At 40.5% G+C, this 18,628-nt stretch overlaps 1 protein-coding gene across 5 annotated transcripts in view; it reads left to right on the forward strand.

Annotated features, from left to right (window-relative positions):
* The window catches only part of LOC123745405 (uncharacterized), a 37,189-nt gene extending 28,203 nt beyond the window's left edge, over positions 1-8,986 (forward strand). For all 5 annotated transcript variants that reach the window (XM_045725934.2, XM_069321882.1, XM_045725942.2 and 2 more), the window contains 3 exons: positions 1,082-1,174; positions 4,351-4,470; positions 5,579-8,986. In XM_045725934.2, the coding sequence (XP_045581890.1) occupies positions 1,082-1,174; positions 4,351-4,470; positions 5,579-5,753 (388 nt within the window). In that variant the 3' untranslated portion in view covers positions 5,754-8,986. The remainder of the gene's footprint in view (positions 1-1,081; positions 1,175-4,350; positions 4,471-5,578) is intronic.
* Positions 8,987-18,628: the final 9,642 nt, after the last annotated feature.

The raw sequence follows: 18,628 nt of genomic DNA on the forward strand, positions 1-18,628 counted from the left end.
TACTACCTACAGTTAGCAAACTGGGGATATTTGGCTAAAATTTCTGGTAGCAGATCATTTTGAATTAAATATTTACACATCGCTGGAACATTGGTTATAGAATTGTCTCTAAATTCACGTATCTTTTCGCACTCCATCACATAGTGACGGAGGGTGTGCGAATAATTTTGTTGACACAGTTTACATTTGGTCAGGTCTACATCGGCAGATAATGAGAATTCCCAGAGATACTTGTAACCGAGTCTAAGCCGAGCAGTATAGTAACATCTTGAAGTCTGCTGATTTTATTGGATGATCCATAGATGTGTGGCTCCTCTTGCATGATAGTATGATGATAGATGGAATTACCCAAGGAACACCCAGAAGAGACCAGAAGCCCAAGGAACAGTTTGACAGGCCATTTAACATGAATACTACACAAACAGTGAGACATAGCTGGAAACTAAGTACCCAAATGAGTCATGGAGACATTAGAAATAATTTATTCAGTGTCATTGTAGTGAACAATTGGAATGCACTAAGGAGCGTAGTGTTGGAGACATAGTCATTGCACAGATTTTATTATAGATATGACAGATCTCAATAGGCTCTGGAACTTATACACAAAGTCAGTTAAATGTTTAGAGGTGGGACACAAGAGCCGTGGTTTATCCCTCGAAAATACAACTAGGTGAGTACATGTATAATGTGGGTCATGTATGGCGAAGAACGTTAATCATTTGGTCGTTGTAGAACATCAGACTCCCGCACAGCGTAGAACATATTACCATGGTAACACTTCTTGTTATTGATTGTAGTCCAAGAGCAATTGTGACTGACGTGTAGTTACAAGTCAATTTACCGCCATCAGTGACCAGTGACGTGTCACTGAGGCGTCTCACTGGCTGTACACTGAGGTAATACCAATGTTTCTCTATAAGGCTAACCTATCAATACGTAAATGTGTCACAAATTCCTAGCACAAATATTAGGAGGATTCTGTCACATGCATTAACTAGGACTGGTTTAGTATGTGACAGTCTGGGTTAAAGTCAGTGTTATATAATTCAGTAAATACTTCAAATCCAGGTTAATATTGCAGGTGGTGGGTGGAGAGGCGGTACACGGGTGAGGAGCAGGGCGCCCCACGCCAGGACGCCTGCGCCTGTAAACACTGTACAAGCCTAACCATACCGTAAGTAGTAGTCCCTCGCATCGTCTCTTCTTCTTGAGAAGATCCCACATTTTATGTGGGATCTTATCTAACTATTGGTTCTTCATATACTGCTGAAGCCTGACTCCCTGTTGGTTACAACTGTTCTCTTGTAAGCTGCTTAAAATACTTATTTATACATTATTGCATGTATTCTTCTCCAACCCTGCATGTAGTCTTCTCCAACCCTGCATGTAGTCTTCTCCAACCCTGCATGTAGTCTTCTCCAACCCTGCATATATTCTTCTCCAACCCTGCATGTAGTCTTCTCCAACCCTGCATGTAGTCTTCTCCAACCCTGCATGTATTCTTCTCCAACCCTGCATGTAGTCTTCTCCAACCCTGCATGTAGTCTTCTCCAACCCTGCATGTAGTCTTCTCCAACCCTGCATGTATTCTTCTCCAACCCTGCATGTAGTCTTCTCCAACCCTGCATGTATTCTTCTCCAACCCTGCATGTAGTCTTCTCCAACCCTGCATGTAGTCTTCTCCAACCCTGCATGTAGTCTTCTCCAACCCTGCATGTATTCTTCTCCAACCCTGCATGTAGTCTTCTCCAACCCTGCATGTAGTCTTCTCCAACCCTGCATGTAGTCTTCTCCAACCCTGCATGTAGTCTTCTCCAACCCTGCATGTATTCTTCTCCAACCCTGCATGTAGTCTTCTCCAACCCTGCATGTATTCTTCTCCAACCCTGCATGTAGTCTTCTCCAACCCTGCATATATTCTTCTCCAACCCTGCATGTAGTCTTCTCCAACCCTGCATGTAGTCTTCTCCAACCCTGCATGTAGTCTTCTCCAACCCTGCATGTAGTCTTCTCCAACCCTGCATGTAGTCTTCTCCAACCCTGCATGTAGTCTTCTCCAACCCTGCATGTATTCTTCTCCAACCCTGCATGTAGTCTTCTCCAACCCTGCATATATTCTTCTCCAACCCTGCATGTATTCTTCTCCAACCCTGCATGTAGTCTTCTCCAACCCTGCATATATTCTTCTCCAACCCTGCATGTAGTCTTCTCCAACCCTGCATGTAGTCTTCTCCAACCCTGCATGTAGTCTTCTCCAACCCTGCATGTAGTCTTCTCCAACCCTGCATGTAGTCTTCTCCAACCCTGCATGTAGTCTTCTCCAACCCTGCATGTAGTCTTCTCCAACCCTGCATGTAGTCTTCTCCAACCCTGCATGTAGTCTTCTCCAACCCTGCATGTATTCTTCTCCAACCCTGCATGTAGTCTTCTCCAACCCTGCATGTAGTCTTCTCCAACCCTGCATATATTCTTCTCCAACCCTGCATGTAGTCTTCTCCAACCCTGCATATATTCTTCTCCAACCCTGCATGTAGTCTTCTCCAACCCTGCATGTAGTCTTCTCCAACCCTGCATGTAGTCTTCTCCAACCCTGCATGTAGTCTTCTCCAACCCTGCATGTAGTCTTCTCCAACCCTGCATGTAGTCTTCTCCAACCCTGCATGTAGTCTTCTCCAACCCTGCATGTAGTCTTCTCCAACCCTGCATGTAGTCTTCTCCAACCCTGCATGTAGTCTTCTCCAACCCTGCATGTAGTCTTCTCCAACCCTGCATGTAGTCTTCTCCAACCCTGCATGTAGTCTTCTCCAACCCTGCATGTAGTCTTCTCCAACCCTGCATGTAGTCTTCTCCAACCCTGCATGTAGTCTTCTCCAACCCTGCATGTAGTCTTCTCCAACCCTGCATGTAGTCTTCTCCAACCCTGCATGTAGTCTTCTCCAACCCTGCATGTAGTCTTCTCCAACCCTGCATGTGGTCTTCTCCAACCCTGCATGTAGTCTTCTCCAACCCTGCATGTAGTCTTCTCCAACCCTGCATGTAGTCTTCTCCAACCCTGCATGTAGTCTTCTCCAACCCTGCATGTAGTCTTCTCCAACCCTGCATGTAGTCTTCTCCAACCCTGCATGTAGTCTTCTCCAACCCTGCATGTAGTCTTCTCCAACCCTGCATGTAGTCTTCTCCAACCCTGCATGTAGTCTTCTCCAACCCTGCATGTAGTCTTCTCCAACCCTGCATGTAGTCTTCTCCAACCCTGCATGTGGTCTTCTCCAACCCTGCATGTAGTCTTCTCCAACCCTGCATGTAGTCTTCTCCAACCCTGCATGTAGTCTTCTCCAACCCTGCATGTAGTCTTCTCCAACCCTGCATGTAGTCTTCTCCAACCCTGCATGTAGTCTTCTCCAACCCTGCATGTAGTCTTCTCCAACCCTGCATGTAGTCTTCTCCAACCCTGCATGTAGTCTTCTCCAACCCTGCATGTAGTCTTCTCCAACCCTGCATGTAGTCTTCTCCAACCCATCCTCCTGTTTAGATAGTACTTTTTGGAACAATGTGCACCATATTATAAACAGTGACGTACTAAGCAATTAGTAGAACTTTGTACCATTCACTTTATAGTTCGAAAAAATGAAGCTAAAATCAAACTTAATTATTCCTAGGCTTAGTATAGTACACATTTGTACTATATTAAGCCTCAGATAGCATGTATTAGGCCTACCAATCGACTTTTGGATGGTTCAGAACAGACCGAAACGTCTTCGTCCCTTCGTTTTCTAGTGTGTGGATTGGTCAACATACTTCAAGCACGTTATTGTGACTCATCGCCTGCATATTAGGCCTAGGAAGGTTAGATTAGGTTAGTTTAGTTTATCTTTGCAACATAAGTAGAAAAATCATTTTCCGGTTTGTCCAAATTCAATAATAAAGATTTCTTCTTTATTTGTGTTGTACGTCGGAATATGTACTATGGTCCTCATCCTTCCTATAAGTTCTACCAAAACAGGAGGATGGGCTGTCTTCTCAAACTGATTTTGTTTTACTGTAATTTCATATTGTTTAACTTGCATGATCTGCTACAGGCACGCAAGATTTATATTGTTTAGTATGAGACCTTGTTTGTGGTCATGACCCTTAACACCTAGAGTGTCACCCACCTGGTGGATGGATACTGTTTGAAACGTAGATGGAAACAGCATATAATAGCTCACACTTATGTACAGCGTTCTACTTAGCTGGTAGAACATTGGGATCCAGTGCCTGAACCCAGTACATAATTCTGCAACCTTTCCAGTAACACCCACAGGATGCCAAGGTTCTTAATACACTAGTTAAATTAACTTATTATACATGTAGCGTTACAGGTGAGGGCGAGCGGAAGAACTACGATGCCATCCACGACGACGACATGGGCGCGAGGCCGGCCTCCACCACACCTCTCACCTCACCTGCCTCACAACACTCCCGTCGCACCAGGTCAATATTCTTGACAGTTTTCTATTGTTGGGGACAGGAAGCCTGTATAGATGTTTACTAAATTATCTGTATCATATGCACATTTTTTTAATAATAATAATAATTTTTATTTACAAGAAGGTACAATGGTATTGTGAAATTACATAAGAGTGTTATTTTTACATTCTTGCAAAGCCACTAATACGCATAGCGTTTCGGGCACGTCCTTATTCTAACATATCAGGTAGGATGAAAAGGTACATTGTATATAGCAAGGTTTTATACCAAATAACCACAATATAAATTGACAGAGGTGATTACTCTGGTAAGGATATATGTCTTAAGAACTAATATTGGGGAAGTGGGTAGTACAAATCCACAAGGGCCTTGACGAGGATTCGAACCCACGTCCGAGAGCATCCCAGACGCTGCCTTAATCAACTGAGCTACGACATGGTATAAGAATTGCAACCAGAAATTCTACTGAAATCTCTAAATTCTACTGATTGTATGAATTCTACTGAATACTCGGAGAGGCTGCAGGATCCAAGTAAATTCAGTAGAATTTCTGGTTGCAATTCTTATACCATGATGTAGTTCAGTCGATTAAGGCAGCGTCTGGGATGCTCTCGGACGTGGGTTCGAATCCTCGTCACGGCCCTTGTGGATTTGTTCATTTGATGCATCATGCTATTGTGATTTCTGTGTGTATTGGGTAGTACAAGATACAGTGTGAGTTTAAAGCACAAGGTAGGAAACTATGGGGGATGAAATTATGTACATTTTGGTTTTACTTTTAAACAGGGCATAGGTTAGACAATTTTTTAATTCATCAGGGAGTGAGTTACAAAGACTGGGTCCTTTTATTTGCATGGAGTGTTTGCACAGATTTAGTTTGACTCTGGGGATGTCAAAGATATATTTATTTATTGTGTGGTGTTCATGGGTTCTATTATATCTAGCAATGTAAGATCAAGATTAACATTTAGAAACAAGGTTTTATACATGTAAAGAGCACATGAGAATGTGTTGAGTGAGTGTATGTTGATAAACTCACTCCACTTTGTATTGTTTGCCAAGCTCAAACACTTTGTATCGTTTACTGAGCGCAACACATATCTCTTTACAGGCACATATATTGGGTGTTTGTGGGCTTCCTACACTTTTTAATATATGTGATCGCTACGCTGTTGATGCTCGTAGCCATGACCATGAACATTTACCTTATCATATCCATGGGAGCGGGAGCGGCCGCTGGCAAGATGATCACCATCTGTGTCCGAAGGCGTCTAGCGTATACATGACATGAGGCTGCTGGCTCAGGTGGAAACATGGACCAAGGGGCACTGGCAGGCTTCCATGTTCCACACTTTCCTGATAAAAGTATTTTATCTTTGCAAGCGACATCGTCATACGACCAACTGCAGGTGGACACCGCCAACTTTAGAAGTGATTTGCCCTATGCCTCTACTTCATTTCAAGAGAAAACCCACTTATGAGCAATTATGAAGTTTGTGAAAGCCATATGCATACCATTATTTTTATAAATTGTAATCCTGTGCTGCAGTAATAGTTAATGGCGTGGTGCAGTGTGAAGTGTGTCGTCGGTACAGCCACTCTTCTCTTGTGCAAATCTTAACAATAATCTTTACTTCAGAATGCTTAATAGAATTGTATGTTTAGGTGTCTTTCCATCACCACTGTACTTACATGACCTATATTGTTTGTGACGAATACATTTGATGTAACTGGATGCTTATAATATCTAGGATGACCCACATATTCCATGTAAGACGACCAACATTCAGTTTAAGATAGATCACATCATTATTAAAGTCACGTCTTAATGTGACTTTAAATAGTCCTCTTAATTGACCTAAAATAATCCAGTTAATCCAATGTCAGTACCTGTGAGTATCCTAACTTTGGTAGTACACATGGATATATCCATGTATCACCACAACTAGTTACTGTGAAGTTATGTATGTAATATAGTAAAGATTTACATTGCATTATTTTGTCAGTCTTTAAATTGTTTCTGATATATAATTATTTTATCTATTTTGTATTATAGATTACTATATATGGTTAATGTTATTAGTACAATAACACGTTCAAAGATCTTTTACAACTATTTATTATGATGAGGAAAACAAACTGAAAGTTTTTTTGGTAGTTATCATTAACAAAATATAATCAAGTTACTCTTCAGTGTAACTTCAGTTCAATGCAGTCTTGTGAAAAAATGTACGATTCTAACTCATCAACTGATGGCCTGGTTAGTGTTGAAACATCTTAGGCTACTAACGTAGGAGTAAACATACTCCACACAGACTTAAAATAATCTACTCAAATTAAGATATCCACAATAATAGACTTAACTTTCATGGTCAAACTAACTTCATAAATATAGCTGACTGAAACATGGCACACAACATAATACTGCAATCTCAATGAATTTATGCTCATAGTTTTTTAGTACAGCATAAAAATGTGGTGCAGGTTAATGGCAGGAGTAAGCATCAGTACTACGGAAAACACATCCCCTGATTTTATTTCAGACTTCATGAAAATTGCAGGGAGGAGGAGGGGGGGGATTAAGATGTTAATATTTCTTAAAAACATGGCACTTTGGCTAACCCAGACTGGCCTAGGATACATAGCCCCCCCCCCCCCCATGGTTCATGTTAGAAAAGTGGGTGAGGCTTGCCCCATGCATCTGCTTTAGAGACAGACAAACAGACATTCTATTATATAGATATACTGCAGATGTAAATGAGCAAGACTAAAATAAAGAAGAAAAAATTTTTTTGTGGGGAAATTACTTGATGACAAGCATCCATATTTTTTCGTGCCTTCCCCCCCCCCTCTTCCCTTGTAATTTAATTTTTTCTAGATAAATCGAATTTTGGATGGGAAATCTGGCGGACATATTTGACCATTGTTGACCATTGACCGTTTGGTAAACGGAGGACTGGAGTTTTGAGAGAGCAGTAAAAGCAGTGTACACTTTACCAACAATACATGCCCACTTAACGTAACTCATGTTCCTCAACCAAAGGTGATCTCAGGCAAGTTTCAAATTTAACATTAGGAAATCCTTTGCAAAAAGTATTACTGTAAATTTACTACAGAGCTGAGAAAAGAATTCAAACTGATAATCAAGTGCTCTTTGTATCGACAAAAGCCACTTAGTTCAGGTGAACTCAAAACACTCAAGACATTACTCACCTTTAATTAACTAATCAGTTTGACAAAGTGGTCTTTATGTATAAGCACTTTGAACTTTCTTCTCTGTAGTACCTAGCATTGCAAAATACAGCTGCTTTGGTTCAGAATATTATTTGTGTTTGCTATTGTTTAATTGTTATAATCAGAACCTTCAGTAATTTTTAACACTGGCTTAAACATATGCTTCTAATTATCTTTAATGCACATACCAGCATAATGCATTTTGATATAAAATTTAAAAAACAAATAATGCATAGCCATTTGCTCTGAAAATAATTAACATTTATATTTTGAAATAAAGATAAATGAAACAAATAGTGATTTTTTATCGTATATTAAAAAATAGCGTAGTAAAATATATATATGGCAGAATATATAGAGTATTGCACATTATAGGTTGGTTAAGACAAACACAAGTGGAATATTATTAATGTTCAGCTGGCATCCCTCGTTCCAAGCTTGGTGCCTTCCTCTCATTACCTTCTCTTCCTCAGCTGTCCACCAAGACTATGTCTGGTGGACACTCTTCTTTTTCTAGTCTTACCAAACCTCTGCTGTCTTCATGATCTTGCTAGAAATTCATAGACGTCTCCACCCTCTGTCAAGACCATCCATATCTCCTCTGCGAACGTTTTGTCCCTCTTCAGTTAATACCACTTGAACACATCTTTTTTTCTAGACCTCTTTCAACCTATTTCTCAAGGACACCTCCCATCCATGACCTCTCCCATCCTACTAGTTGAGGGATGGCCAAACCGCGGCTCACGATCCACATGCAGCTCTGACCTTTCATATACACTGCATGAACTATTCTAAAGAATTCGAATGTTCTAGAAATTTTGACCCGAATCCAGAGCAAGAAACGTGTGGCTATGTAGAGTTCCAATACCTACCGAAGGGAGTTCAGCATAAGTGCAGACATTGAACTGTGCTGACCTAGCTTGCACATTTATAAATCTTTAAGTGCACTATACACCATATAAATATAGTATAGTACACTATACTATATAGTAAACTATATAAATCTTATTTAAAGTGTATCTGAAAACTTTGTGAAGGCTTCACCAAATTGTAAGAAACGAAAATATGAAAATAATAACAGAAATATTCAGCCAGAGTGACAGGAAGAGTTGCATTCACAGTTAAAGGAGGTAAACTTTTGTGCTTTATCTGCCAAGTGCCACTTAGTCATTACAAAGCCGGTAACGTGTAAGGCTGATATTTGTAGCATTGTATTTTTGTCATAAAAATGTAATTATAACTATTTTTGTAAGGTGGAGATCTGATTAAAATATATCTAATTTGTTGGTTTACTTTTTTTTCAACTTTTGTGTGTTCATGATTGTGGGAACCTGACCTGTGAGATTTATATTTATTTCATTTATATGAATTTATATTTACGTTAATTTATATACTTCGATAGCAATTTGTATGATGTTAAGTGGACTGTATTTCTGCAATAATCTCAATCTCACAAATCGATCCTCTACACATTAGGGGGGTTTATATTAATTAAATTTATATATATGCAGCCAATCAAACTACAGTATTAGACTACATACATTGAAGAGGTTCCTTATCTTATTTGTACAGCAGGTATAACCAGGATGTAGATACCACATTTTCCCTCTTTGAGGTAGCTTCCATCACCCTGGTAACTGATGTACAAAGCATGCTTCCTCGTCTTGACCTGTCAAAAGGGCGCTAGCTGTAAAGCCAGATACCTATATATGACAAGCTATATCAGAGAAAACACTGTACATGGAACCTTAAAGACCTGGCTTAATTACCTTTAGTTTGAGGCTACCACGTGCTCTAACCGGGTCACCTTATATAATGACATTAATGGCCATAAATGAAAGATACATGGGTTTCGGAAAGAACACTTAACTTGAATTTGTTGACAGCGTGTTGAAGATGGTACACCTTTGGTTTCCATAACACTATGTCCAAGTAAAATTAACAGGAGCCGTATTTGCTCCCGTGTGCCTCTGGTCTAGTATAAACAATGGCAATGTCTAACACTCCATACTATTGACGCTACTGGCCGACATTGTCCAGATATAATAGGAGCCGAATTTGCTCCACGCGTCTCGGAGGTGACAACAACAATGGCTGCCCTCCCTCACCCTGACGCCTAGCTTACATTGTCCAGATGTCAATAAGTGATAGAAGGGTCACATTTACTCTACTTTAATATTGATAATTAAGTTAATTTATATGAGATGTTTTTATAATGGTAAAGTCCAAAGACTAATGTATTTAAGAATAATTCCCAGCAGAATAGCTGGTGAATATAATAGTATGTGGTGATGATATCCCGTTTTCTTTAGACGGTAATTCCACTACAAGTTACGTTTTCTATGGGTAACTTGTTTATACAATACAGCTATTATCTGTATGATTATTAAATGGTGTCGGATTTTCCGACAATGATTACTGTAACTAATACAAATTAACAGTTACAAAACTGCATGCATGAATAAATATTATTGCATTTAATATGCATATTTTCTTTTTTTTAGATTAAAATACTTAATCTACTTGGCAGGACCAATCAAATCCTGGAACGTAGATGAGTTGAAGAGAATCATGAATGTTCGAGTGTGGGAGTTTTTTTTTTTTATTATTATTATTATTTTCTACCACAGACGTGGCCACACAATGCTAACCAGCATATATACATTTTCTTCTGTCCAGAACAGTGTGGGAGTTGAGCGCCGAGCTCCCCAGTATGAGGGGGGGGCGGGGTTGTCACAACGAGAGATGGAGCCACTCCTGGTGACGAAATAATGATCACAGTAATGATAATGATAATAATGCACCAAACAAGAGAGACTACCTCGTCACTGATGGTGCTACATACTCACCACTGGAAGGTTGGGGCTCAACCCTACCAAGGAAGAAAGGCTTATTTGGGTAATCAAGATGAAGTTTTGTACCAATGTAGCCGAGGTTACAGAGTTGATAGTTACAGAGGCATGAGCTCATGCCTCTGGCGCCTTACAACTTGCTACTCCGGGTAGATGGGACTCGACAGCCTTGGAAGGCAGCTCATCTAGGGGAAGGAAACCCCTGACTTCAAACCTCCGCTGCCTCACGGCCTTACCCATTTTTGGGACGGGCTTCAGGAGTTAACCTCGAGGAACAATCCGGAGCTGGAGCCCCTAAGGCAGTTAGTTGTTAACTTCAACCTCGTTCTGGCAGCTCCTGCGACGGCGCTTGAACCAAGCGTATTGGCGTTTGCCTTTCCATTGGACAATTTCAGCAACGTGGAGAAAGGGGGACCTGCTGCATGGGTAACAGCTTCTCCACCATATCAACCTTACCAGGCTTTGTGCCCTGGAGAGGACACTCTAGCCTCGATAACCGGAGTGCAACTCCTTAGTCTCACGAGACTTCAGGATGCCTACAAGTTACCTTCCATCATCGTCAGACTCCTGGACTTGGTCATCTACCACATGATCCTATGGGGACTCCTGGTTCAATCTTGACGACGAGTGGACGTCTGGACATCACCTCCGCCTGGGAGCCGCCAGATTACATTCTGTTTTCGCGATTTTGGATTTGATGCTGTCGTTTGGCATTCCTATTCAACGATCCGGTTTGTACGACGCCTGGCGCACATATCGCCTTTGGTCCAAGGATGGTTGATAGATTTTGAACGTTTTCTGTCTGGTTCTCCCGGCGGGGTGACGGTGTTCGGCGTCGGCTTGGCGGAGAGGTCTCGGGAGTTGGTGGGTCTTGGTGAGCTCCTGGTGTGCCCTCAGTCGTGGTGGGCGGCTGACTTCTGCTCTGCCGGAGGACACTGGATGACTTTTGCGTTTTAGTTGGGGGCCGAGTTTTTGGTTTTGCTACCCAGTGTTCTCTGTGTGGAGCTGGGTCGGTGCTTGTCACCCTGAGTGACTCCTGGGGCTCCCCAATCATCTGCCTGTCTGCGTTTATTTGCCGCGAGGCATATTAGTTTCTGGTGATACGCGTCATTTATTTCGCCATTAGGATTTGCGATTAACCTTTTACAGGTACGACGTGGGGCATCCGATCCCACGATCGTCGTCTCCCCTTAATTCCCAACAACAACATGATCCCATGTTTGAGAAGTCCTTTCAGTTTCCATGAATCATTGTTTCAATTTTTTTTTATTTGATTTTAGATTAGACTAGACTAAACTAGACTTTAAACTAAAGTTAAGTTAACTAGAAAACGGAGTCAAAGAGAAACCACCTATCATGAAAGGGAAAGAGGACAAGTCGGTGCAGGAAGGGGTGTGTGTCGCTCCAAGGGGTGCACCCCCTTTTCAACAGGGGAGTCCTACTGTATTGTACTGTACACCTACTGTATTGTACTGTACACCTACTGTACTGTACTGTACACCTACTGTATTGTACTGTACACCTACTGTATTGTACTGTACACCTACTGTATTGTACTGTACACCTACTGTATTGTAGGTGTACAGCACAATACAACTCTGTGCCTACTGTATTGGCATAGAGTTCGTAGTTCTATTATAGAGTTATTATAGAGTTCGTAGTTCGTTCGTATGGTATCGTATTAGAGTTCGTAGTTCGCGGGGGAGGGGACGGACGTGTCGTCGTCGCGCTCCGTGGAAACACTGGAATAAACCGGGCTTTTTTAGGATTACAACCATGGATCGTGCCCATAGTGATTACCAAGTGCATAGTGACCCGTAGGAAAGTTGAATACAGAAATTAACAATGGAACTTTGAGTTAAAGACAGAATAAACGTGGGACCACGTGGTGAGCCAGTGCCACCAGGCTCATGTGTACAGGCATTAAGCGATATATATCAAATATATATCAGGGTTCAGTAACAGGGTTGTTGATTTGTGGAACCAATTGCCGCGTAACGTGGTGGAGGTGGTGTCCCTCGATTGTTTCAAGCGCGGGTTGGACAAGTATATGAGTGGGATTGGGTGGTTATAGAATAGGAGCTGCCTCGTATGGGCCAATAGGCCTTCTGCAGTTACCTTTGTTCTTATGTTCTTATGTTCTTAAATATAGCGAGCAGTGATACGTTGAACAGTGAAGTGGAACGTGTAACACAACATATAAATTAGTGGATAGTGTTAGAGAATTGTACATAGAAAAAGTATAAATGTAAAGTTATGGCACGAGGCATCACACTTGGCTGTTTCCACCACATCCACGAGGCCTACACAGTGTAGGGGACGTCCCTCAGTAACAGTATACTCCCTTGGTGATATTATACTGGCAATATATATGGTAATACGGGAAAGTGGATTTAGAAACATTGGTTATAGAATTGTCTCTAAATTCACGTATCTTTTCGCACTCCATCACATAGTGACGAAGGGTGTGCGAATAATTTTGTTGACACAGTTTACATTTGGTCAGGTCTACATCGGCAGATAATGAGAATTCCCAGAGATACTTGTAACAGAGTCTAAGCCGAGCTGTAGTAACATCTAGAAGTCTGCTGATTTTATTGGATGATCCATAGATGTGTGGCTCCTCTTGCATGATAGTATGATGATAGATGGAATTACTGGTGTCAATTTCACTTTGCCTCAGATCTACAAGATCTTGTTGAAGTTCTCGGTGTACTGCTGCTCTCAGATTGCTCATTGACAATCCAAGGTTACACTCAACGGCTCCTTTAAAGGCAGATTCTTTGGCTAATTTATCAGCTCTATCATGCATTCGGAGGCCAACATGAGATGGAGACCACATGAAATGGACTCTGTAGGTGGGGGGGGGGGACAAAATGTGACCCATTGCCGATTTCACTAATTTGGCACACATATTTTCCGTATAAAAAGTCGTAATTTGCAACCCCATATATGTGCAGTGAGCCAGAACTCGGCTAAAAAATAACGCTCATGAGTCACATTTCCGACATTTCAGATATTTTGGAAACTGCAGGGGGGGGGGGATAAAATTTGACCCATCGCCGTTTTCAGTTATTGGCATATTTTCGGTATAAAAAGTCGTAATTTGAAACTGAAAATAGCTGCAGAGAGTCAGAATTCGGCTCAAAAATGACGTCAGGAGTCAAATTTCCGACATTTCAGATATTTTGAAAACTGCATGGGGGGTTTGGGTAACATTTTAACTATCGCCGTTTTCAGTTATTGGGATATTTTCGGTATAAAAAGTCGTAATTTGAAACTGAAAATAGCTGCAGAGAGTCAGAATTCGGCTCAAAAATGACGTCAGGAGTCAAATTTCCGACATTTCAGATATTTTGAAAACTGCAGGGGGGGGTTTGGGTAACATTTTAACTATCGCCGTTTTCAGTTATTGGGATATTTTCGGTATAAAAAGTCGTAATTTGAAACTGAAAATAGCTGCAGAGAGTCAGAATTCGGCTCAAAAATGACGTCAGGAGTCAAATTTCCGACATTTCAGATATTTTGAAAACTGCAGGGGGGGTTTGGGTAACATTTTAACTATCGCCGTTTTCAGTTATTGGGATATTTTCGGTATAAAAAGTCGTAATCTGAAACTGAAAATAGGTGCAGAGAGTCAGAATTCGGCTCAAAAATGACGCTCAGGAGTCAAATTTCCGACATTTCAGATATTTTAAAAACTGCAGGGGATTTGGGTAAAATTTGACCCATAGACAGTGTGGTTTTCGATCTGGAAGATCCTGTGTAACGAATTTACTCAGTTTCTATGATCGAGCCACAGAGATACTACAGGAAAGAGATGGTTGGGTTGACTGCATCTATCTTGACCTAAAAAATGCTTTCGACAGAGCTCCACATAAGAGGCTGTTCTGGAAACTGGAACATATTGGAGGGGAGACAGGTAAGCTGCTAAAATGAATGAAATTTTTTCTAACTGATGGAAAAATAAGGGCAGTAATCAGAGGCAATGTATCGGACTGGAGATATGTCACAGGTGGAGTACCACAGGGTTTAGTTCTTGCACCAGTGATGTTCATTGTCTATATATACGATCTACCAGATAAAATACAGAATTATATGAACATGTTGGCTGATGATGCTAAGATGATAGGGAAGATAAGAAACCTAGGTGATTGTAATGCCCTTCAAAAAGACCTGGACAAAATAAAGTATATGGAGCATCACTAGGCAAATGGAATTTAATGTGAATAAATGCCATGTTATGGAATGTGGAATAGGAGAACAGCATAGACCCCACACAACCTATAATTATGTGGAAAATCTTTAAAGAATTCTTATAAGATAGGGATCTAGGGGTGGTTCTAGATAAAAAAAAAAAAAAAATGCCACCTGAGGACCACATTAAGAACAATACAATACAATACAATACAATTTTATTTAGGTAAGGTACATACATACAATAAATTTTTACAAGGATTGTTTGACTTATAGGTAGAGCTAGTACATACAATGCCTAAAGCCACTATTACGCAAAGCGTTTCGGGTATACATTGTGCGAGGAGCCTATGCTACATTTTCTAATCAGAATTGCTTATAAATACATGGATGGAGAAATAGTAAAGAAATTGTTCACGATTTTTGTTAGGCCAAAGCTAGAATATGCAGCGGTTGTATGGTGCCCATATCTTAAGACGCACATCAACTAACTGAATTCTCATTATCTGCCGATGTAGACCTGACCAAATGTAAACTGTGTCAACAAAATTATTCGCACACCCTCCGTCACTATGTGATGGAGTGCGAAAAGATACGTGAATTTAGAGACAATTCTATAACCAATATTCAAACGATGTGTAAATATTTCATTCAAAATGATCTGCTACCAGAAATTTTAGCCAAATATCCCCAGTTTGCTAACTGTAGGTAGTAGCTAAGTGATTTATTTATTTATTTATTTATTTATTTATTTATTTATTATTATTTATTTATTATTTATTTATTTATATACAAGAAGGTACATTGGGTTTGTGAGAATACATAGTATAGTATTTACAATCTTGTAAAGCCACTAGTACACGAAGCGTTTCGGGCAGGTCCTTAATCTAACAGATAATTTTAAGTAGGTAAATTCTAGCAGAATTAATAAAATGATAACAGATACATTGCAAGAAAAAAATGAGTTGAGAGAGATTAGTAAGTATATTAAAGCACATTGGTATATTGATTGATTACATTGACAGCTTGATTGGTAATTTAAACAAGATTAATAGACACTATACAACAGATTGATAGCACATATAAGAAGACAGCAATGATCACAATGGTAAAGATATTCGGATTGGGTACATAAAGATTGGGAGATTGGGTAGCAATAGATACAGTGCAATTTTAAAGCAAAAGGTAAAAAACTCTGAAGATGAAATTATGTACTTTTTAGTTTTGTTTTTGAATGACGCAAAAGTTGGACAGTTTTTCAATTCATCAGGGAGTGAGTTCCATAAACTAGGTCCCTTTATTTGCATAGAGTGTTTACACAGATTAAGTTTGACTGGGGATGTCAAAGAGATATTTATTTCTGGTGTGGTGATAATGGGTCCTATTACATTCTGTCCAGGGAGAGTTTCAGAGCAGGATTTGCATTTAAGAACAGGGTTTTGTAAATGTATTTGACACAAGAGAATTTGTGGAGTGAGATTATGTTTAGCATGTTAAGGGATTTAAACAAGGGGGCTGAGTGTTGTCTGAAAGCAGAATTTGTTATTATTCTGATAGCAGATTTTTGCTAGGTGATGAGGTGGTTTGCAGTGGTTGAACCCCATGCACAGATATCATAATTAAGATAGATAGATTAGGGATAGATTAGTGATTGTAACCTATCCACCGCTGCCCACTGGATAGGGGGCGGTGTGCAGGACAAAAATATCAATTGTGACACTAGCTCTTAACATATGTCAGTTGCTTAATTTAGAAACTGTACTTGTGGTCGATCTCGAACTCATTGTTGATGTGACGACTTATACTGAATTTTGTAACTAGCTCATCAAGATTGTCGCTTAGCTAAATGAATTGTGGGGTTCAGTCCCTGAGCCCATTATGTGGCCTCTGTAACCCTTTCCACTACCGCCCACAAGATGGGTATGGGGTGCATAATAAATGAACTAAACTAAAAAAAAGTAACTGGAAAAGGTGCAAAGACACGCGACTAAGTGGCTCCCAGATCTGATGGACAAGAGCTACGAGGAGAGGTTAGAGGCATTAAATATGCCAAAACTCGAAGATAGAAGAAAAAGAAGCGATATGATCACTACGTACAATATAGTAACAGGAGTTAGTTAGTTTAGTTCATTTATTATGCACCCCATACCCATCTTGTGGGCGGTAGTGGAAAGGGTTACAGAGGCACATAATGGGCTCAGGGACTGAACCCCACAATTCATTTAGCTAAGCAAGTTACAATCTTGATGAGCTAGTTACAAAATTCAATATAAGTCATCACATCAACAATGGGTTCGAGATCGACCTCAAGTACAGGTTCTAAATTAAGCAACTGACATATGTGGAGAGCTAGTGTCAAAATTTATATGTTTGTCCTGCACACCGCCCCCCATCCAGTGGGCAGCGGTGGATAGGTTACAATCACTTAGTTACTACCTACAGTTAGCAAACTGGGGATATTTGGCTAAAATTTCTGGTAGCAGATCATTTTGAATGAAATATTGACACATCGCTGGAACATTGGTTATAGAATTGTCTCTAAATTCACGTATCTTTTCGCACTCCATCACATAGTGACGGAGGGTGTGCGAATAATTTTGTTGACACAGTTTACATTTGGTCAGGTCTACATCAGCAGATAATGAGAATTCCCAGAGATACTTGTAACCGAGTCTAAGCCGAGCAGTAGTAACATCTAGAAGTCTGCTGATTTTATTGGATGATCCATAGATGTGTGGCTCCTCTTGCATGATAGTATGATGATAGATGGAATTACTGGTGTCAATTTCACTTTGCCTCAGATCTACAAGATCTTGTTGAAGTTCTCGGTGTACTGCTGCTCTCAGATTGCTCATTGACAATCCAAGGTTACACTCAACGGCTCCTTTAAAGGCAGATTCTTTGGCTAACTTATCAGCTCTATCATGCATTCGGAGGCCAACATGAGATGGAGACCACATGAAATGGACTCTGTTACCATCCTTAGTAATTTTGTTGTATTTGTGTCTAGCTTCGGACACGAGCATGTTACAGTTATGTCTTAAAGAGTTGAGAGCATTTAAGGATGATAAGGAGTCACTTACAATTAATGTATCAAGTTTTGAGACTTGTACACATTTCAGTGCAAGGATCAAGGCAAATAGTTCAGTCTGAAGGGTAGAGGCCCAGTTGTTTATACGGACTCCCCACTCAAAGTATAGGCCATCGCCCATTGTCAGGACAACTGCACTTCCAGCTGCACCCGTGGTGCGGTGTAGGGAACCATCAGTGTATATAATTTGAGAGAGAGAATGCTCTGTGGACAGAGCATCAATATGGCTTAAGGCGTTGAGCTTTGCCTCAAGACGAAGCTTGGGCTGATCTCTAATTTGCTTCTTGGGTGGAAAGGGAGGGATTAAAACTGGAAAGGGTGTAACCTCCCACGGTGCAGGAAAGTGCGCTAGTAACAGGAATCGATAAAATTGATAGGGAAGAATTCCTGAGACCTGGAACTTCAAAAACAAGAGGTCGCATAGATTTAAACGAACAAAATAAAGCTGCCAGAGAAATATAATAAAATTCACTTTTATAAACAGAGTGGTAGACGGTTGGAACAAGTTAGGTGAGAGGGTGGTGGTAAAAACCGTCAGTAATTTCAAAGCGTTATATGACAAAGAGTGCTGGGAAGACGGGACACCACGAGCGTAGCTCTCATCCTGTTACTACACTTAGGTAATTACCAGTTGAGAGGTGGGACGAAAGAGCCGAAGCACAACCCCCCCGTAGGAACAACTAGGTAACTATACACACACAATATTCCCGTTTTCATTAACAAAAGCTACTGCGTGGCAAAAATTTTGAAAATTCAATTCAAATCCTTTATTGCTTATCTATAATTA

Source organism: Procambarus clarkii, chromosome 10 (assembly GCF_040958095.1).
Source record: "Procambarus clarkii isolate CNS0578487 chromosome 10, FALCON_Pclarkii_2.0, whole genome shotgun sequence".
Lineage (NCBI taxonomy): Eukaryota > Metazoa > Arthropoda > Malacostraca > Decapoda > Cambaridae > Procambarus > Procambarus clarkii.